The 22,282-nt window shown below is 41.2% G+C and overlaps 2 protein-coding genes across 4 annotated transcripts in view; one reads left to right on the top strand and one right to left on the bottom strand.

Moving 5' to 3' along the window:
* SLC26A5 (solute carrier family 26 member 5) overlaps window positions 1–21,771 on the top strand; it is a 54,473-nt gene extending 32,702 nt beyond the window's left edge. For 2 of the 3 annotated variants that reach the window (XM_059932874.1, XM_059932873.1), the window contains 11 exons: window positions 1,153–1,235; window positions 5,879–6,026; window positions 7,070–7,183; window positions 8,736–8,831; window positions 9,056–9,162; window positions 12,833–12,902; window positions 14,292–14,384; window positions 15,135–15,242; window positions 15,856–16,056; window positions 16,668–16,722; window positions 19,243–21,771. In XM_059932874.1, the coding sequence (XP_059788857.1) occupies window positions 1,153–1,235; window positions 5,879–6,026; window positions 7,070–7,183; window positions 8,736–8,831; window positions 9,056–9,162; window positions 12,833–12,902; window positions 14,292–14,384; window positions 15,135–15,242; window positions 15,856–16,056; window positions 16,668–16,722; window positions 19,243–19,427 (1,260 nt within the window). In that variant the 3' untranslated portion in view covers window positions 19,428–21,771. Of the gene's footprint in view, window positions 1–1,152; window positions 1,236–5,878; window positions 6,027–7,069; window positions 7,184–7,975; window positions 8,054–8,735; window positions 8,832–9,055; window positions 9,163–12,832; window positions 12,903–14,291; window positions 14,385–15,134; window positions 15,243–15,855; window positions 16,057–16,667; window positions 16,723–19,242 lie in introns of all 3 variants that reach the window. The other variant, XM_059932876.1, reaches the window with a different exon arrangement.
* On the bottom strand, window positions 17,629–18,799 carry LOC132371585 (heme-binding protein 1). Its single transcript, XM_059932872.1, has 2 exons — window positions 18,691–18,799; window positions 17,629–18,449 (listed from the first exon to the last, which is right to left on the bottom strand). Exons 1-2 carry the CDS (start codon window positions 18,765–18,767, stop codon window positions 17,951–17,953), a joined length of 576 nt encoding a protein of 191 aa, XP_059788855.1. The 5' UTR covers window positions 18,768–18,799; the 3' UTR covers window positions 17,629–17,950.
* Window positions 21,772–22,282: the final 511 nt, after the last annotated feature.

The following is a 22,282-nucleotide window of genomic DNA, read 5'->3' as shown; positions in this document are numbered from 1 at the left end:
CAGAATCTTCATGACTCTCTTTAAACATACAGTTCCTTTGTTATCATAAAATTGTTTGGGGTTCTGCATTCTATTTCAAAATGCATCTGTTAGTGTTGGTAGGAAAACTTTGGTTTGAATTTATTTATCGCTGCATAAAGTTGATGCTCCAGGAACTTGAGCCCTGTGTATCCTGTGGATTTGAATTTTCTGGGCATTCCCCCAGTTTGAGATGATCAACAGATGCAATTAAGGGTGACAGACATTGCAACCAACAAAGAAGGGGCACTTCATCATAGCAGCCAGAAGCAGCCACGCCCTTGGTCTCTCAGGCTGCTGTGTCTGATAATGAGCTTACCTTCTTCTTGGTTCCCTGCAGCAGCCCGCTTTGGTGGGGGTCTGGCTCCCTTCCCTGGCCAGCCCTATGCCTTCACTCCTGGATAACCCACTCAGAAAGTTCTACAAGCAGTGGTTCTTTGGGGTGAAGAAAGTTGCTGTCTCTCCTTCTGTTATTTTTCTCTTCTTGTAGCTCACTAAGGCTTGTACTTTACACACAGACTGAATCTGTGCCCCGACAATCCAGGCAACCTTATGTACAAGGACACTCTGTGATGGGCGGTTTCACCCTGACCCTGACTCGGCAACAGATATGGGAGACGATAGCCATGGGGTGCTGGTGGAGGCCTCTGATCACCTTGGTGCTGCTGTCCTGGAAACAAGAGTCCATAAGAAGACTATGCAATAGATCCAAACCTACGTGTTACAATGATACGCTGTCACTGTACCACCCTCACAATACGTATTTCATGTCCTTTATTTGTGCCACCTTGGCCAGAGCCTCATTTTACCTGCCCCAAAGGCAAAGTCAACTCCTGAAAGGCTTTATGGCTTCTTTCTGTTTGTAGCCAACTAGCCAAATGCCTCAGGATGGAACAGAACAAAGTAAAGGGAAAAGAACTCCAGGCCACAAGGAGACTGTAGAGTCCACTTTAATTTTGTGGAGAAGGGTCATTAGGAGAAGTTAGAATTGCTGGAAGCTAACTATAATTCTTTTTTTAAAAAACCAAGAAAGTGAGAATAGATTTGGCTTGGCTAACAAGTTCTTTGAAGCTTATTTTTGTGGTGTTGCAATGTTCATTTCTAAAGGTACATTTGGTTTTGTGTCTGTTTCAGGTGGTTATGGGAACTGGCATTTCAGCTGGGTTTAACCTGCATGAATCGTACAATGTGGATGTCGTTGGGACACTTCCTCTTGGGTAGGAAAATAGTTTCAAGTAACAGTGTGACTTGAATAATCAAGGGATCTATTATTGCTTCTAACTCCTGCTTTAGTATTGCAATGAACAGTCTTTTTTTTTTTTTCCTACATATCAGATAGCTGAGGGTTTGGGGGGTTTTGAGTTTGGTTTTTTTGGCTGTGTGTGGGGGGGTGGCTTATTGTGGTTAAAAAAAAAATAACATAAAACTTAACCATTTTAACCATTCATAAGTGTACAGTCCAGTAGTGTTAAGTATATTCACATTGTTGTGAAACAGATCTCCAGAACTTTTTCATCTTGCAAATCTGAAACTATACCATTAAACAATAACTCTCCATTCTCCTTTCCCTCCAGCCCCTACTTTCTACCTCTATGAATCCGATTACTCTAGTACTCGTAAGTGGAATCATACACTACTTGCCTTCTTTGTGACTGGCTTATTTCATTTAGCATATTCCAAGGTTCATCCATGTTGTACCATGTGACAGGATTTCCTTCTTCTTTAAAGCAGAATAAAATTCCACCTTATGTATATACCACATTTTGTTTATGCATTCATCTGTTGATGGACATTTGGGTTGCTTCCACTGCTTAGCTATTGTGAATAATCCTGCTATGAGCATGGGTGTGCAAGTGTCTCCTCAAGACCCTGCTTTCAGTTCTTTTGGATATATACATAGAAGTGGGATTGCTGGATCATATGATAGTCTGTTTTAACTTTTTGAGGAACCTCCATAATGTTTTCCAAAGTGGTTGCACCATTTTACAGTTCTACCAACAATGGCATGTGGTTTTTCGTTTTGTTCTGTTTCCTATTTAGCATTTATCGGTTTTTTAGATCTCTTCCTGGGTAGCTTTGGAGCTAAAAGCAAAAAGACCTAAATCTAGCCTGCCACTTAGTAGCTTTGTGACCTTGGGCAAGTCACTTATCCTCTCAAAGCCTCAGTTTCCTCCCCTGCTAGGTAAGCATGGTAATTAATGACTATCTCAAGAGCAGTTGTGAGAGTTACAGGAGAAAATGTGTCTAAAGCGGCCAGTGTAGCATTTGGCATGCACAGTACACGTTGAAGACATGTTAATTGAAAGTTCTATGGCTCATTATTTCAACCAGGTTTCTAGTTTTAAATCATGTATTACTTCTTTGCTTCATCTGTTTTTCTTTTACCTAATTCTACATTTTAAAAATTTTACTATTATTTTTATATTTGAAGGAGTGAGAGTGACTACAAGCCTCTCCTGGTCTCACTCTGGCTATCTCTATACCTCTCTGCGTGTCTCTGTCTTTCTGTTCCTGGTACTGTCTCTTTCTTGCCACTCTGTTCTCTCTTTCCAAAAGAAGAGTCAGACATTTGCCCAGATGCTGGACATTGACAGGATCTGGTATATTCCATCAGGCCTTGCCCCTGGAACCATCTAAGAATCTCCAGGGAAGCACAGGCAGCAGGAGTTGCTCTTTAAGCCAAAGTTCACCCCAGGGAGCAGGTGTTGAAGGAGGAAGCCTGCATTCAACTTCAGCGAATTGCTGTCATAAACGTGTTACTTATGATTCAATGTAAAGGTATAACACAGTGATAACCCTTGTTTTTCTATTTGCACTTATAATTTTTTAAGTACTTTTATACCCACCATGTCAGTTGATGCTCACAATTACACTGTTGATATATGTTATCTTCATTTAACAGAGAAGAAAGTTCATTTATTCCCATTTATTCAGCATATGTTTATTGAGTGCCTAATATGTGCCAGGGACACACCAGTTAAAAACAAAAGTGAACATGCAAGCAAAAAAGCCTTTGGTCTCGTGGAACTTATATTCTACTAGGAAAGATAGACAATACATCAATAGTGAGACATGCTATGAAGACAAGGGAAGCCACGTAAGAGATAGGAGGGGCTGGGGTTGCTGTTTTAGGTAGGGTATCAAGGAAGGCGACATTTGAGAGACGTGAGTGAAGTTTGGTATGTCCCAGCCTGGACCCAGAACTCAATCTTCTGATACCCAGTTGTGTGATCTTTCCATTACCTCACACCTGGGTCACTAACATAATTCGTCATGTGATAAACATGTGTCTTTGGATCCAGTAGGTAACCCTATCCAATAACTAGTCACAAATAATCTACATGTGAATTCTCACACTTAGATTTCTCCTTTTAAAAATTCACATGCCACCATCATTCCTACCTAATACCTTCCTTTCCCTATTGCATTATACCCAAATATGTTGCTTTCCCTCTATGTGTGAGAGCTAAACTTTTTTTTAAAATAAATTTATTTATTTTATTTATTTACTTCTGGCTGCGTCGGGTCTTCGTTGCTGTGCGCGGGCTTTTCTCTAGTTGCGGTGAGCGGGGGCTACTCTGCATTGCAGTTCACGGGCTACTCGTTGCAGTGGCTTCTCTTATTGCGGAGCACGGGCTCTAGGAGCACGGGCTTCAGTGGTTGTGGCACGTGGGCTCTAGGAGAGCTAAACATTTTTTTAAAAAATAAGAACATTTTACCTTTTTGAAACTTGGCTTCCCAGAAACCTTGTCTTTCTGGAACTTTGCCCAAAACCAGGCAAGCAACCAATAATGCCTCCCTAACTTCCTATCTGTATACAGTCATACTGCTTCAGTGATCTGTGAGTCTCACTGCCGAAGAACAGTGGCTTATAACAATGTCCGTTTACTTGCTCGCAGTTTGCCAGTGTAGGTGGGGCTCAGCTGAGAGGTTGTCTCACTTGGGGTCTCTCAGGCAGCTGCGGACTCTGAAGGGGTGACCAGGGCTGGAGGATCCAAGAAGGCCTCGCTCACATGTCTGACAGCTCAGCTGCGGCGGCTGGAACAGCTGAGGGCTGGCTGGCATCGTCTCTCCGTACGGGTCTCCAGCAGGGCAGACAGGTTCTTTATGTGTCAGCTCAGGGCAACAGGACGGAAAAGCAGAAGCTGCCAGGCTGCTTACAGCACTCATACAGCATCACTCCCACCACATTCTGTTGGTCGAAGCAAATCACAAGGCCAGCCCAGATTCAACCAGAGGGGAAACAGACCACATCTAGATAGGGGAGCAGCACACGGAAGTGTGGGAGAAATTGGTGGTGGTTGTATTTGGAAACAAACTACCATACTTATCTACACACATAAACACACACACACACACACACACACACACATACACACACATACACATAAATATATAATACAGTGTCCAGAAAGTGACAGCTGACTGTCAGAGATCCCATTCACGGCAATATATCATGTTCCTTGGTTTACTTCTCTTAACTCATCGCAGCATACATTCTTTTCTCGTATTCTTATTCCTCAGACCCAAACCTGCTGCCAGGCCTTCTCTCCTGGTTAGTGCTTATGTAGCAAAGTGCAAGGAAAGGACAGTAAGTTCTATAGTCAGACCCCCTGGGTCTGATTCCCTGCTCCATCTTCAGCAGATTACTTAACATCTGCAAGCATCCATTTTTTCACGTATAAATTGGGATAATAATGACACCCATCTAAAAGGATTGTTGTGAGGACAAATGAGATGACATATATCAAGCATGTAGCACATAATCTAGGCTTAACATATGTTAGGTTCCTTTCCTTTGCTCCCCTCCCTTTCCCTTACCTCAGAACCTGAGACAGCCCCTTTGTCACTGTGATATGACACAGTATGAGAAATAGTGTGGAGAGACGGGTTCTTTGTGGTTTTTGTTGTACTTAATAGATGAGCTGTTTGACCTTGGACAAGTTGCTTGACCTCACTATGCCTCGTTTTCCTCATCTGTAAAATGGGGATTATAATGGTACCTAGCTCGCAGTGCTGTTGGAGATAGATAAACACAGAACCTGGCACAAGAGGAGGCACCTAATGAGTGACTGTAACAGTAATAATACTGTGCATCAATTAATTGATATTATTATTTAGCCCAGTGCCTTGAATTGGAGCAGGTGCCTTTGAAAACCTCTCTTGCCCCTTCCCCCATACCATTCTGGGGAACACCTATTCTGTTCTTTTAGGACAAAGGTTCCAGACTATAAGAATGGACCACAAAAATTAGGTTCCCCATTGGGGAGCTCCAGGAGCCACACTTTTGGCCCCTCCAGATTCCTAAGATTCCCAGATGTTACCCAAGGAGTATAATCTGCTGCTGCTCATTTCCCATGTTAGACACTCACCTAAAGGGATCCAGGGAAGAAGCAGGGTCCTTACATCAAATAGCAAGGGAGAGTGTGAGTACCTCGTGCTGCCTGGACAGTAGTAATTCTCTGATATGATAGCCCTTGTCCAGCTCCCCCCTCACCTCAGTTTTTGGTTCGAATGTCTTGTGGCATCTGAGCACTTTGCTGACCCTCTCCTCTTCCTGCTCTGAGTCTTACTTACACCTGCCATACGGGGTGCCGTGAGGTATGAGGTTACTCCTTTTCTAAATAAAACGGCATTTGATCTCTGCTGATAACCCATTCAGGTAGAAAGCCGGCACTCTGGGGTTGGGGCCTGGAAAGAACTTGTGTGTCAAAGAGGGCCCTGCTTTTTGCCAAACAAGTACCCAGGTGTTGATCACCTCATCTGCAGATAATGCCCCCCCCCTACAATGCTCCCCTCTAGCTGCATGTTTTTTTCCAGTGGTCACAATGCCCAGGTTAAAGTCAGCTTCACCTTTCAGGCTGCTACCTCCGGCCAATCCGGACACCAGCCTCTTCCACCTTGTGTACGTGGATGCCATTGCCATAGCCATCGTTGGATTTTCAGTGACCATCTCAATGGCCAAGACCTTGGCAAATAAGCATGGCTACCAGGTTGATGGCAATCAGGTAAAAATCATTAATTTCCTGCGGATGTTTCCTGGTGGCACAGTCATCTCGCTGTAGTATAGGAGACAGATGAACTGGATTTCTCCATCTTGGTAGAAAAAAAATTAGTTTGGTGATGGATGTATTTGAAGCATGTATTTATTCAACACTACAGTTTTTTCGTGGTTTGTGTGCCTTAAATCATCAGAACACTGAGGTACAGGCTCCTACCTCACTTCATCAGTAGGTGCGATCTCCACTCTGAGGTTTACAGTTTGCCATACGCCTCTAGGCGCTATCCCTATTCTTAAAGCCCACAGCCTGAGAATCTAACGTTTTTCCAGAACCATTTTTGCTCCACAGGAAGCCTTCTCTTTGTTCACTGAACTTTGAGTTTATGATTCATCACTTAAACTCCACAATACATTCTTTGCCGCTGCCTTTTATAAGATAGCTACAGATGAAGTATTTAATCTGAATACCATGAGCCATTATTTATTTCTATGATGAATACCCAGTGTGTATTTATCTTAGAAATTCACACTGGGTACTTCTAAGAGGAGACTAGACGCTCCATATTCATACGAGACACAGTAATCCATCTAGGAAAACCGGAAGTTGCCCTGAGATCAGGACTCACTCACTGGTCCCAAGAGGACACTGGCATGGGTTCCTTGATGAGCAAGAGCCCAGGCATTTAAAAGATGCCAGTAGTCCTATTCACCAATAACTTTCTCTTAAACAACAAAAATATTGTGTCCCTTTTGCTTCAGTTTTCTTTAAAAACAAAAACATCATTTGTGTAGAGAGTGTGTTTGGGAAAGAGGGGGCTAGGTGGTGAGCGCAGCATTTATCTCCAACACAATAAAAATTCAAAGTGTTTTTTTCCCACCTTAGATTATGCATTAATTCCTGTTTTGAACTCATGCTAAACAAATTCTTGTATCTGGAAAGAGAATGAAGAGACAGCCTGTACTGCTGAAAATGTGCATTAAACGGGCCATCATGCCTGGCTTCCTGAAAAATAACTGATCTCTTTTGTGCTTTGCTTCCACGTGGAAAAGGAGCTCATTGCCCTGGGACTGTGCAATTCCATTGGCTCACTCTTCCAGACGTTTTCAATTTCATGCTCCTTGTCTCGAAGCCTTGTTCAGGAGGGCACTGGAGGGAAGACACAGGTGCGTATGCAACTGGCCTCCAAGGTCTGGTGATTTGGGTGATAAACTTTAATCTGTTGATTGTATTCTGCCTGAAGATCCATGCTCCAGTGAGCTGTGTATGAATCAGAGAAAGGCATGATTGGTTGAAGCAAATCACAAGGAACTGAATCTACAGAAAAGGGGTATATTTGCCAGTCAAATCGAAAAATTAAACAACACTCCCTGCTACCAGTAAACCTCAAAGTTCAGACCTAGGATGTTGTCATGAAAGCCTGAGAGTGAGTATGGGCAGGACGCCAGCACCATCCAATAGACCTTTCTGCTGTGATGGAAATGTTTGATGTTTGTACTGTCCAGTATGGCAGCCACTAGCCACATGTAGCTCTTGAGCACTTGAAATGTAGCTAGTGCAACCAAGACCTGAATTTTTAATTTTATTTAATTTTACTTTTTAAACTTTAAATAGCCACATGTGGCTAGTGGCTACCACTTTGGATGGCAAAGTCTTATCTGAACTCTTCTGGCCCCTGTGAGTCTTAGGTCAGCACCATACATCTCCTTTCCCCCACCCCTGGCACAGGCATTTCATTCAGGGTGTTTAAATATTTCAGCTTCTGTTTAAAGGCTATATGAGGAACCAAAACCCCAGAAAGGGAGTGGGAACGAGTTACAGGTTTATGTAATGGTATGGATGGACTTATGTGAAGCCATGTCTTCCCACAGTGATTATCAAAAGACTAAGACCAACCTGTGCCCCGCCTCTTACTCAGGTCTCCTAAAAGCCCCTTCCACGTGTCTTCTCTCATTCAGCTTGCAGGTTGTTTGGCCTCGTTAATGATTCTGCTGGTCATATTAGCCACTGGATTCCTCTTTGAATCATTACCCCAGGTGTGTAGCTTGGACTTGGTGTGAGGTTTTCTCATGTATAGAGATTTTGCTATTTTATTTGTTTATGTTTTTGTGGCTGTCTCATGGGTTTTTACTGTAACCCTAGTGAGGTGGTATGAGAAAGGGCCAAAGCTAGGATCTCAATATCCTGTTCCACAATCTGCCAGCAACTGGGACCTAGGGAAAGCCATCTCAGCATCTCTGATTCTCAGTTTCTTTATATGCAAAGTGGAGGTTTTGGTTTGGCTAATCTCCATGGTCCTTCTCTCTTTGATCTTCTATGACCTTATACTCCCATTAAAAATTTGAGAAGGCCTACACTCATAAAACATTTGGTTACTGGAACATTTAATCTAGTAGAGCTCAGGAATGCTATAGCATAGAGAAAATCATAATGCAGGAAGACCATGGGTGAGATAAGTCCTTGAGTACCATTTAATTCTGAACCTCTTGACCACCATGCAGGTTTGTTACTAGGCTGATTAGCCTGGTTTTCAAGGCCCATTTTAGCTAACCAAGTTCTGAAAATCCAGGTGTTCTTGTCTCCACATGTACCATCACCGCCCTGTAGGAAGTGAGTGGGGAAAGGTCGGTGGGAGGGCAGCCGCAGGGCAGTGAGGAGCCAGCAAAGGGCGTCTCTGGACACAAGAGGAGAGACATGCATGAATGTGCTGTGTTTCAGGCTGTGCTGTCGGCCATTGTGATCGTCAACCTGAAAGGAATGTTTATGCAATTCTCAGATCTCCCCTTTTTCTGGAGAACCAGCAAGATAGAGCTGGTAAGTAACAAAGGTGATTGCTAGGTGAATATGTCATAGCAGCAAATGTATTGTTGCTGATAAAAATATGAGAAAGATAAGTTACTGTGGCGAGTTATTATATGCAGTATCCAGTTAGGCAACAAGGCTAGGTACTCTGTGTGTCTGTGTGTGTGTGTGTATGTGTGGAACTCTTGGGAAATTTTTCACATGATTCTACCTAAAGCTTTCTGTCTTTTGTTTAGACCATCTGGCTTACCACTTTTGTTTCCTCCTTGTTCCTGGGCTTGGACTATGGCTTGATTACTGCTGTGATCATCGCACTGCTGACTGTGATTTACAGAACACAGAGGTGAGTGCACAGATTGGCATGGGTGTGTGTCCCGCCTGAGACTGCAACAGTGAGTTTAAACGTAGATCAAAGCTCAATCTGGTCAAAGTAAGCTCTTTGGTTACTTCTGGTCATCATGAAAGGGAGCTGAGGACACATGGGGCTTGTTGACTAAATAAACAAAATGCCAAGTGAAAAACTCAATATGATCGTGCCAGATGCTCTACTCTATCACAGTTTATAATTCCATCAGTGGTTTTCTTAAAAGAGCCTACTTTGTCTCATGGTTCCTGCCATTCTGGCCCCTGTGGCACGCTGGCTTATTTACCCTCTTGTGAGGGTAAATGAACTGTGTGTTCTTGCAGTCTGCTTTGGCACCGGGTGCTGACATAGGTTTTGATAACATGGAGCAGACGCTGACAACAAGTTATCATATGTGGGGCTTCAGCTGTTCCTTCCTGCACCCTGAATTATTACCGCCTGTCATCTCTTCTCCTAGTAGCAAGCTGAGCCCAATGGGGAAAGTATAAAATAACTTAAAAAAAAATACTCTGTTCATGATAAATAAATAAATCACTATAAAGAAAAAAAAAAAGGAAACAATATGTTTTCAAATAGCCTGACTTTGGAGTCAGACAACCTTAGGTTCAAGTCCTGGCTACACACTCTATAAGCTCTGTGATTTTACGTGACCTCTTGGAGCCTCCATCTCTGCCTCTATAAAGTGAGACTATTACTTGCTACCTCAAAGAGTCACAGTAAGGTTCAAATGACAATAATGCACATGAGGAGCCCAGCACAGCGCCTGACACATCCTATGCACGCAACAGATTTAACACGGGAGGAATGAAAATGAGGTTAGTCTGATTTTGCCTGTAGTTGCAGATCACACGATAGTTCTTAAAGTTTTGATTGTGGTATATTGAAGGGCTGCTGGATGGAAATGATGGTATGCTCCCCACTCTACAGAGTAGGAAATGAGCGTTTTCCTCTTCAGAAACGACATAGAGGGAAATGTAAACAACACGTGGAATCTAAACTCAAGAATTACACTGTTTTTAATAACAAACTCTACCCTGTCACCCACTTTTATGTAAGAGAAGTTCACCCCCCCCCCGTTTTTATACGAGCATTATTAATACGTGCAAGAGTTCTTTATCTCGGAGCTTTAGTGAACATCATGGTTTAAAAATACCTATATCCTTTAACAAGCCATAGTATAGAATTGGAGGGTTTTTTTTCACTTTTTGGGTTTTTTTTTTTAACCCAAATAATAGTTTATGATTTCTTATCATAAATTTTAAAGTTAGGCAGGTTGTTTTTTAAATGCTCTGCTTCTTTTTCTCCCCCAGATAATTAAAGTTGATTTTTAATGTTCTGTCCCTGTTGGTGATTGTGCTGGGTCTTTGTAGGTTAGAGTTTGGGGAGCCAGTACCAAGGCTACATGTTTATTTTCAGCTGCTTCTTTCTCTGTAATTAGGGCATGCTGTCCAGAGAGGGCTAGTGCTTCACTGGCTTTGCTTGTCTTCCAAACACCCAGATTCCCTCAAAGCCCACATGGTTAAGGGACAATCAGTTCATCAACAAATTGTTCCTTATGCCTTCTCCATGCAGGCGCTGTGGGTGATGCTATAAATATGACGGAAATTCAGTTTTTGCCCCCAAGCGGGGGCAAAACATATTAAAATAATTATAATCTTAATTGGACAGTTTTTTTTGAGGGACTACTAGGTTCCCAGGGAGATACTAGACTCTAGGGATATTGCAGTAAATAAAACATGGTCCTTCCCTTCAAAAAGGCTGCACTCTCCTAAGGATGACAGATACATAATGATAATGATGATGCTAATCATGATAATGAAGTAATGGTGGCACTAAATTATTGTAGTTAGTTATGTGCCTGGCTATGTGCGAAGATCCGCGCTTTATGTCATTTCATTCTTCCAGCCCAATGACTGTTGGCATCCCCGTTTCACAGATGCGGAAACTGAGGCCTAGATCGATTGAGTAACTTGGGTCACACAGCAAGTGGTAGGCAATGATTGAAATATGAGTTTTTGTGAATCCAGAGGCTAACTCTTAATCAGCATTTTATAATCCATCTTCAAGAAATTGGAATACACAGTTGTAAGTGCTTCAGTTAAGTGTAAGCAAGGTACAGGTGATAATAAGCATAAGAGATGGCCAAATAAAACCCCATCAGAGTTCATAAAGAGAGACTTTCTTGCTCCTGGGGTGATTACGGAAGAAACAAGGAGTATTTAGACCTGAGGAAGTGGGATTCCAGCGCACTCCAGGTGGTCAGGAAGGCCTTCTCCTCATCTGCCTGTTGAAATCCACGTAAGTTTAGACCCCGCTCACCCAGCCAGAGAGATCCCAACTCCCCTGTGCGCCCACAGCAGCGCTGTGGTCCTCCAGCACCTCACATGTCTCCCAGTTACTTGTGTGGTCCCTGTGTCCACCCCTCACTCACCTCCGCCCGCTGGCACTAGATTGCAACATGTGGACAACATTTCGAGTGTCGTATGGAAGGTTTTCTCATAATTGGGAACTCAACTGAGAACCTTGCCTCTCATCTCCAGTATCAGTCGTTGGTGTTATATTTGTCCACAGACGTCACTAGACTGTGAGCACCTTGGTTGTGTACACGAGGTCCCTAGAGCCCAGTACCAGCATACAGTGTGTGTTCTCTGAATGCTTGTTGAAGGAATCCACCTAGAAAAACCCCTGCCATTTCTGCTCTAGATTCTAACTCACAAAGCACTTGCACATATGAGCTGAGAACACCAGAGCATAGTAACAAGACCATGGAATGTCCGTACAAGACCTTGAGCCATATTCTGGGTCTGCCGAGCTCTCTGACCTTGAACAGCTCACCTAACCCCGCTGGACTTCAGTTTCTCTTCCACATGACGGCAGAAATAAGCCCAGTAGGATTTTTCATGGGCTATAATAAGGTAATATCAGGTGCTTAAGAAGTAGTACCTGTCATCATTTCAGTATCTAATTTGAGCCAGACTGTCCTATAAAAAGAATTCGGAATTTGTGCTTTTAAAATAATGTTTAAAATCTATTCACACCAGACTTCAGAAAACTTTCTATGCTGATTTGAGATTTTTTTCTCCCCACACCTTCTGTTGACTAACCCCCCGCCCACTGCTCCATGAGTCAGAGACTCTTATTAGAGACAAAATGAAAATCCCCTCTCCTGCTTCAGAATTAAAACAGAAAGATAATTCTATCTACCCAGTAACATGGGATCGAGTTACACATGTCCCTGGCATGGTTTGAACTCTGCACAATTCATTTTTGCCCCCATCTTTAGATGCCTGAGTCTTTTGTCTTGGTCAGGTTGTGTGTGTGCTCTCTGGATGGTGTGTACAGGGTGTGTGTGTGGTGTCACGTAGTGGGTATGTACGTGGTGTGCGTGTGTGCTGTGTGGGGGGTATGTGTGTTAGGTGTATGTGTTGCGTGTGTATATTGCGTACGTCTTGGGGGTGTGTGTGGAGTGTGTTAGGCTTGGAATGGCACTGGGAATGTGAATACATGTGGAGCCCTTCTGAAAAGGCACCATAAAAGGATCGAGTATCCCTGAAGTCACTAGCAAATCCAACGTGCAGAACCTCGTGTTTCCGTCAAGTCCTGCGCATCAGCACATTGGTATTTTAACACGCTCCTTCTCTGTCTTCAGTCCGAGCTACAAAGTCCTTGGGCAGCTTCCTGACACTGATGTGTACATTGACATAGACGCGTATGAGGAGGTAGGACCTTTTTCTATCATTTTAAATGGTTGTAAGCATGTGATGTGACTGGCCAGCTAGATATTGTTTTTACTTAGGACAAAGAGTGGGGTGGAGAGCAGGGAGGTGTGGTGGTCAAAGCGAAAAGCCTGAACTTCAGTTTACTGTCTGGATTCAGTTTTACAGTTTATACTACACGCCAGTTACACAACCTCCTAATATTTATTTTTCCTCTTTTTTTAATGAGGATAAACATATGTTCTTGGCCTTAAAGTATATGTTTACAAAGTACTGAGACTGTTTGCCAAGGTGGTCTGTATGGGCATGATTTCCTTCTGATGAATTTAAACTGGTGGCAAAATACTAGTATTAGCAGTGTAAAATGTAGGTGGTGGGGCTATGGAATTCTCCTGCTTCATTTTTTTTAATATATAAATTTATCTATTACATTTTATTTATTTTTGGCCACGTTGGGTCTTCGTTGTGGTGCACGGGCTTCTCATTGCGGTGGCTTCTCGTCGCGGAGCACGGGCTCTAGGGGCACAGGCTTCAGTAGTTGTGGCGCACAGGCTCAGTAGTTGTGGCGCACGGGCTTAGTTGCTCCGCGGCATGTGGGATCTTCCCAGACCAGGGCTCGAACCCGTGTCCCCTGCATTGGCAGGCGGATTCTCAACCACTGCGCCACCAGGGAAGCCCACCTGCTTCATTTTTCATCGTTAAAATTATGGCTTAAAATATTCTTGACTTCGAATGTTCTTTTCTTATATGGAATCTCTTATGTAGAATCTTTTACAAAGTCTTCTTAAACTAGTTTTATCTGTTTGTTTTGTTGTATGCTTGGGAGGAAATTCTCAAACTCACTATAGGATATTAAGAAATCAGACTGGTGTTAGGATTGCTATTTTTTCCCCCTTCCTAAAGAATTATGTGCTGGGTTACTTGTTTCCAGCTGCATTCTAGAGTTCCATGAGGCTTCTTGATAAAATTTTCACTCTGTTTCACTTGGGTCCATTTTCACTCCTTCCTACATTCTGTGAATCAAGCAATATCAACCTGTGTTCATTTTATTTGGCTGCTTCTCACAGACTGAGTGGCAGCTTCCCCTCTCCTATCCAGTTCTCTTTTTAAACATTTTTCAGTTTCTTCTTTGTACTTTATGGTAAAAATGAAACAAAGAAAGACTTTTAAAAGAAATGAAAACCTGTGCATTTTTAAAGGCTTTCTGCTCAGCACGTGTTCCTCCAGAGCACGAGTAGGTCAGCTAGAGTGACATTATTTTATTTAAACACTGTCAGAGTGCCCTTCCTTAGCAACTTCTGTATTAATTTTCAAGTTAGAAGAGGGAAGCAATTGCTGTTTTGATTCTGAAATATTTCCATATATTAAATTCACTAACGTTTTATTTCTCAGGTGAAAGAAATTCCTGGAATAAAAATATTCCAAATAAATGCCCCAATTTATTATGCAAATAGTGACTTATACAGCAGTGCATTAAAAAGAAAGGTGAGTCACAAGAAATTAAGGGTGATTATTTCTGAGGAGGGAATCTGAGGATTGATAGGCATGGGGGGTCACTTAAATGTCTTGGTATACCTTTTATACTATTTGTTTTTCTCCACCTCTATTTTTTTTAATTGTGGTGTAATATGCATAACTTAAAATTTATCTTTTTTGTTTTGTTTTGTTTTATTTTTCTTTACATAACTTAAAATTTATCATTTTAACCATTTGGAACTGTACAAGTCAGTGGATGGAATTAAGTACATTCGCATTGTTGTATAACCAACACCGCTATTCATTCTCTTTTATCATATGCATGTATTACCTTTTCAAAAATACTTAAGAAAAAAGGTGAAAAAATAATTTTAAGTTTCTTATTCTTGGGTTCCTTTGATGATGATTAGAACTCCACCCCACACTATCCAGCAAGGAGGAAAACCTTCCATTCAACCCACAGAGTCTCTTAAATATAAGAATCTGAGAGATCTAAGTTTGAAAAATACTACTTTAAAATTCTCTTTAATATTTAGCTTCTGGTTGTCTTGAATCAAGACCAAGAATAAGAAAAGTTACTACTGTTCTTTTCATGAGGGAGTAACCCAGTTCAGGGCATCTGAGGGAAAGGTAGAGCAAGGGTTATGGTGATAATTTGGCATAGAAAACAGTCAGATGGAGAGATTTGAAGATTAATTGCTTTGGGTGGGTTCCTGGGAGCCAAGAAGTGATTTTTGCATATATTGCCCTTCTGTAAAGACTGGAGTGAACCCAGCCCTCATAATGGGAGCAAGAAGAAAGGCCATGAAGAAGTATGCTAAGGAAGTTGGAAATGCCAACATGGCCAATGCAACCATCGTCAAAGTGGTGAGTGATCCCTTCATTGTAACTTTCCCTTGTCTGTTGATCTGCAGTGCCCCCCACCTTTATTCATGATTGAAGTTTTAACACAGCATAAAGTCCTTAAAGTAGGAAAGCTTAGAAACAAGCTAAGTATCCTTTGTATATTAAGGATACATGGTAAGGTCAGTTATGAGAATGCTTCTGAAATAAGTAGTGATAGGAGCCCAGGAAAACATTATTACTTTGTCAGAGATTCATTCAGCTGATAGTAAAAAAAACTCAAAAGACTGGTTTTTGCTGTTTGGGCTTATGATAACTGTGGTCTGTCATGTTGAAGTTAATGGGACTATTTTAGAAGTTAGGGGAAAATGTATGTGATGACTAAAGAGAGTGGATTTCATTGGACAAAAAAAAAGAGGAAGAGGAGGAAGAAAAAAAGAAACAGCTAAAACTGAATATTGTGTACATATCCTTTTTTGTCATATTACAGGGCTAGGATATAGCAAATATTTTGGAAACAGTCTGGTATAGTCAGAAACTTGAGCATATGAGGACTAATTTTTCCCTCATAAATCTTTCTCAGAACCGAAATATGAGTTGTTCATAGCACTCTGGTTTGGTTTGATTTTTAACATAGGATGCAGAAGTAGATGGAGAAGATGGCACCAAGCCTGAGGAAGAGGAGAATGAAATAAAATATCCCCCAGTAGTCATCAAGAGCACACTTCCTGAGGAACTGCAAAGATTTATGCCCCCAGGGGATAACGTCCACACCATCATTCTGGATTTTACACAAGTCAATTTTATTGATTCCGTTGGTGTAAAAACTCTGGCAGGGGTAAGCATCATCTTTAACAAGTCTTTTAATATCTCTGTGCTCAGTATCACCATCAGTAAAATCAGAGAATTGAACTAGGGTCCTTTTTCAACTCTCAAAATTTTGTTGTTGTTTTTGTTTTTGTTTTTCAACTTTTGATTGTGGAATATATCGAAAATATACACAATAAAGAGCAGAGTGTAATGAACCCCCGTGTAACTGTCACTCAGATTCAACTATTATCAGTTCATGGTCAATTTTGTTTCATTTATCCCCACACCCATTTTCCCCTTCTCTTATTTTGAAGCACATCCCAGTCATCATTAATCTTTAAGTATTACAGTATATATCTCTTCGAGAAGATTCTTTTAAAAACCATTACCATAATACCTTTATTACACCTGAATAAAATTTGACAGGAATTCTTTGATGTTCCAAATTATCACTGTTGATATAAAAATCAAACAAAATACATATTTTTAAATGATTAGTTCAAAATGCATAATTATTGAAGTGGAGTAGCTCAAGTGGATGAACCAGAGCATCTTATGTCACTAAATACGTATTGGTAGAAAGAAACTTGCACCTCACAGAGTCAAGAGAAACTAAACTTTATTTCAACATTATTACAGATTGTAAAAGAATATGGAGATGTCGGCATTTATGTGTATTTAGCAGGATGCAGTGGTGAGTACACTTTTAGAATGGGAGACGTTTTAACATTTTGGTTTTGTTTGTTTTTTAAATAACTGCATTTGGAAGTATTTTCCCTTAATTTTAGTTTTAGGTGAAAATGAAAATTATTCTTCTGAAAATCTAAAGCTAGCTTTGAAATTTGCCACTTACAGCACTCACATCCCTGGGTTACTTGTGGCAGGCCTCCTGCACTGGAGTTGGAGGAAAGGAGCTAATAAACCATTGTTCAGGGCTGGTATATTTTTTAGTAATTATTTATGTAATGGCTGCCATGAACATAGTTATATAAAATCATTTAGGTTTTTCCAGACAGTGCCTGCGCTTTTTGTTTTAATATAAATTTTGGCTAAAACAGTGCTTGAAAATGAAATTCACATAAAGGCATCACTTTTCACCTACCAAAATGGCAAAAATCGAAAATGTTTGACAGCAGGCTCTGTAGGCTCACTGTGGGACAACAGGAACCCTCAGACATTGCTGGTGGGAGTGCAAACTGGAGCAGCCTCTGTGGAGGGCAGACAGGCATTTTCTTTCAAAATTACAAATGCATTTACGTTTAACCCAGCAAATCCAGCAGTATGCTACACACATTCAACATGACACATGTACGTGGTTAATGATCATAGTGCTGTCTATAAGAACAAAACACTAGAAAAAATCCAATTGTCAAACAAAAGGGACCAGTTAAATAAACTAGGGTACATTTACACCACAGAATAATACCATGTATGGTAAAAAAAATAATTTTTATTATATCATTTTAATATTTAAACTATATGAAAGTGTTACTTTTTTTTTGTTTGTTTAAGTCAAAGATCTTTATTTCCAGTTTCTTTTTAAAGAAAGCTCTTATAAGAATCAGAGATGAAAGATCACACGTAAATCACACTTCTTCCTCAATAACAAAAATACAGTTTCAATAATTTTTAAAAATCAGTTTTTAGGGATCCAGAGAGCTGGGAAAATGCTGCTGGGTTTTTCTGGTCTACCACGGAATTTTCCAAGTCATTTAGAAGGACGCATGTGTATCGTGGGTGCCTTATTTCCCTCCACGAGAACAAGAGCCTCAGGATCTGGAACGTGCTTATTTCAGGAAATCGGCAGTGACTGATTGGCTCTGAAGGAAAGTCGGCCCTGCTGGAGCTGCACAGGGAACTTCATTTCCTCCTGGAGGAAGTGGGCACAGACGCAAGCATCCGGGGAGCTCTGGTTCAGCCAGTTATTCATTGCTCTTCACCAGCCAGACCTCGTTGCGGCGTCCGTAGGGCTTCATGGGAGGGTCATACCCAGTGCAGAAGTAGAAGTCACTCCGGCAGGTGGCTGTACCCTCCAGGGTGGTGCGCAGCTGGGCAGCACGAGCTACGTAGTCAGTTGCCCTGGCATAACCGCCAAACTGCGTGGAATAGACAGTGATGCCTTCCCTGTCTTCGATCTTAATGCTGTCATCGCTGGGAGCTGGTGGGTTGCTTTGAAACTCATTTGGAATCCGGAACCAGACTTTTAATTTCTTCTGTAGGGACCCATCGGCACTGGGGAACACGGCAAAGGAAATAGGAACTGTCATCCCCATCCCGATTCCCTTGTCATTGGTGCCTCCCACATACTTCATGACTTTGGGCATTGCTTCCCGTAGAGCCTCATCCACAGGCTTATCAGTCACTTCCACTGTGGCAAACTTCCCACCTTCACAGGCCCTCTCCTCATAGGAGACCTCTCCCGCACATTCAGCTAGCTTGTGCTCCCACATCAGTAACTAGATGAGGATTTCAGCCAGTGGCCACAAATAGCAGTTTTCAACATTCAGTGGGAACCCTGGTCAAGTTCAAGTCCCAGACAGAGATATTGCAAGAATGCCTCTTGCTATGAGATTTGCAAGGTCCTCTGCAAGGCTGTTTTTTTTTTCTCTTGCCACCTGCTGTGGTTGGTATACATGCTGATTTTGGAAGCCAGCTTTCTCACTTGTCCCCTTTGCTCAGGATCTGCCAAGGCCAAGTCTCTACGCTCCCAAACAGCGAGTTCTTGATCATGCCCAACATGGTGTCGCCGCGGCACTCTGGATGCGCGGGTACACACTCGAAAGTGTTACTTTTTTTTAATGTTTAAGACTGACACCCAGAGTGTGGGCTAATTTTCTTTTTTTTTTATTTATTATTTACTGATTGATTTATTCTTGGCTGCATCAGGTCTTAGTTGCGGGATCTTTGTTGAGGCATGCAGGATCTTTCATTGCAGCGCGCAGTCTTCTCTCTAGTTGTGGCTTGCAGGTTTTCTCTCTAGTTGTGGCGCACAGGCTCCAGGGCACGTGGGCTCTGTAGTTTGCGGCACCCGGGCTCTCTAGCTGAGGCGCGCGAGCTCAGTAGTTCTGGTGGGCGGGCTTAGTTGCCCCGCGGCATGTGGGATCTTAGTTCCCCGACCAGGGATCGAACCACATCCCCTGCATTGGAAGGTGGATTCTTTACCACTGGACCACCAGGGAAGTCCCTGGGCTAATTTTCCTTTCTTCTTTTATAGCACAAGTCGTGAATGACCTCAGTCGAAATCGATTCTTTGAAAATCCTGCCTTACTGGAGCTGCTGTTCCACAGCGTTCACGACGCAGTCTTAGGCAGCCAAGTTCGAGAGGCACTTGCCGAGCAGGAGGCCACAGCTGCCCCTCCCCAGGAGGACTCTGAGCCCAACGCCACTCCGGAAGCTTAGACGAGGAGCTCAGCCTGCGATGGGGTATGAGCCTCTCGTGAAATTACTAGCCTACACACTTTAAATAGTAGACACTAAATGTTGTTTTCCTAAGGGTAAATACTAGTAGTAGGTAAATACTAGTAAATACAAGGCTTGATTTGGAGGGTGAATGACGCATAGCAAGATGTATCTTACTTGTATTTTTTTAATTGACTATTTCAAAGGTATTATTAGCCTCTTGCCTGCATTTATTGTGTAGTGACATTTCTGTTACTCTTTAGTATTATCTTTGTGAACTTAAAGAATTTATTTATTTTAAGTACTTTATCCACAAATCAGATACACTGTCACCAGATGGGTAGTAGTTCTTTGCTTTTGTACTTGTTGGTCTGCAGACTTTCTGTAATCAGTTATCTCACAGAGGAGGCAAACCCACAATTTTCCAGAAGTTCTTCTTTTAAAATAACCATTTATTGTTACAGAAGCAATGTAAGTACATGGCAAAAAACTAGAAAATACAGACAAGCAAAAATCAGAAAAACATTACATTACCACCAAAGATTATTGCTAACACCTTAATGCATATCCTTCCAGATCTTTTTCTATCCATATATATTTACATCTTTTAACCAAAATAAGATCATACTCTACATAGTGTTCTGTGACCTGTTCTTTTTCAGTCATCAATCTCTGCTTTCTCATTCTAGAACATGTTTACCTCAGACCATATTCAAACGTCCCCAGTTGTCTCCACAGTTGTAGTTGGTTTATCCAAACTAGTATTCATTCTGTGACCTTACACTACAAATGGTCATGTCCCTCTAAGTCCCATAACTGTGTCTTAATCTAGCACTGTCCCTTTTTTGATGACATTGACTTGTTAAAGGGATTTGGGGCAGTTGTCCTGTAGAATCCCATCTTATGAGTGTGTCCACTCGCTTTTTCAAGGTGTTATTTAGTTTGTCCCTTTATTTCCTGAACTACCTATGATCTAGAAGTTATGTCTAACTAAAGGCTTCATGAATTTGAATAAAACATTTCTTGCTAGAATATATCATAGATGAGACACATGCTTCAAATCACTTCACAACAGAAAACAAGTAATATCTAGTTGACCTACCATTAATGATGCTAAAATAAATCACTTGGATTAACATGACAACCAATCCCCCAATTACATTTTCTCCTTTGTGACTAGTGAGTTATCTGTATGGTGTTCCTTTGGCATTGAATGAATGCTCAGTTCTCCATTAGCCGTTCACCCAGGGGTTTTAATGTCTAGTGATAATCCTTGCCTAAAGTAGCAATTTTGTTAAGGTGTGTGAATTTTCTTTTCCAATTCTTTCATTTCTTCTGCATTTATCAGTTGGTGTTTCTGTGTAAACTACAGCTTTTCCTCAACTTGAATTATTTAGCCATCCTTAAATATAGTTCTTACTGGAAGGGCAGGTTAAATTTTTTTTTTTTCCATTTAGTTATCAACTTCAAAGTAAGGAGTTGGTTTAATAGATGGTGACGAATTAGGTTCTTTTTGATTTTTCCTTTTTCGTATAATTATACACTCATGAATTGTTGTAGTTTTAATGTGTTTCAGTGCATTATCGTTACTCTTTTTGGTGTTCAAATTGTCACACCTGTGGCCAGTAGGAGCCCCTAGAAGTTTTGTTGTTGTTGCTAAAAGTGACTTACCACATATTTTAGAAAACGGACTCCTGGGTATAATTTAATACCTTCCTTCTAAGTCCATAGAGTTAGTTAATTCTTCATCAAACTCAGTTTTAAGCCGATGAGTGAGTAAACTGCTGTTTGAAGCATTTTCTCTACAGTTGTTCAAAAGGAGTGGGGAGACCTTTAAGCCAGTTTGTCATCAGAAGTTCCTGCTCCTGTAATTCTAACCACCTGCTCACTCCAAATCACAGCACAAGTATTAGCCAACCTGCCTAAAGCCTCATCTGCTAAGATTTCCTGCTAATAGTTGTTTTTGTTTTTGTTTTACGTGTTTCCTTATTGACTCCTTGTTTTAGTTTTCATGAAGAAAACACTTCCAGGGGAAAAGTGCATCAGGAAAGAAGTAGGTTAGCATGGGTCTACTCCAAACCAAACCCTATGGCTTGTTTGCTTTAAGTCTTATCAGGTTTCTCAGTGACTTTACTAATTTAATTCAAAGTAGACCCCCCGCCCCTTTCTAATCAATACTTTCTCTAGATCTAGAGTGAAATTAGATTTGCAGTCAGTTATTTCCTTTGCAATCATCAGATACATCTGCATTCTGATACAGACTGCCTTCTGAAAGAGCATGTAGTTATAGGACCTCAGCTTATACTAGAAACTTTTATAAAAGGGCTTGTATCATTTCAGCCGTTAAAGTAGAACTTAAGGATTTTAAACAATATTATAAAATATTTTATTGCATAATCTTTAGCACCAGTCTTCAATAAATGCTTTACACACAGCAGATATTCAAGTCCTGGTTATTGATAGATTGAAAGCAGTGTACAAAAAAAGTACTTGTCTATAGCTTACAAATTTGTATTTAACTTTTCTGTCCCTTAATTTTTAACCTATTTTGAATAGAATTCTACCATGTACATAAAAAGCATTTAAGTCTTACTGAGGGGTAATATGTTTTTGTTTTGGCATGCCTCTGATATCATAAGAATGTATTTCAAAATGTATTCTATCTATATGTAAATATTTTGGAATGTTTTAGTTAGAGTTATTCCATACAGTGGGAAATTTCCTGACTTCTTTTACTTACAATCAAGTTTTGTCTCTACCTCCTTCTTTCTGGACTTTAAAAGCTGCTAGTATATACCTTTCTATGTTTTTCAGCCCTGGTTCAAATTCGGATTCTTACTGCCCTATCAAAAAGG

The sequence above is a fragment of the Balaenoptera ricei genome, chromosome 9 (genome assembly GCF_028023285.1).
Source record: "Balaenoptera ricei isolate mBalRic1 chromosome 9, mBalRic1.hap2, whole genome shotgun sequence".
NCBI lineage: Eukaryota > Metazoa > Chordata > Mammalia > Artiodactyla > Balaenopteridae > Balaenoptera > Balaenoptera ricei.
The sequence above is the reverse complement of the archived record's forward strand: the minus strand, read 5'-3'. Positions and strand labels throughout refer to the sequence as shown.

What these genes read in the sequence shown, in the direction of transcription:
- LOC132371585 (XM_059932872.1), bottom strand. Translation starts at nt 18,767, where the DNA reads ATGTTGGGCATGATCAAGAACTCGCTGTTTGGGAGCGTAGAGACTTGG. An exon ending in ATCCTGAGCAAAGGGGACAA is followed by an intron (nt 18,450 to 18,690) that starts GTGAGAAAGCTG and finishes AGCTGAATGTGC; the next exon opens with GGGAGAGGTCTCCTATGAGG.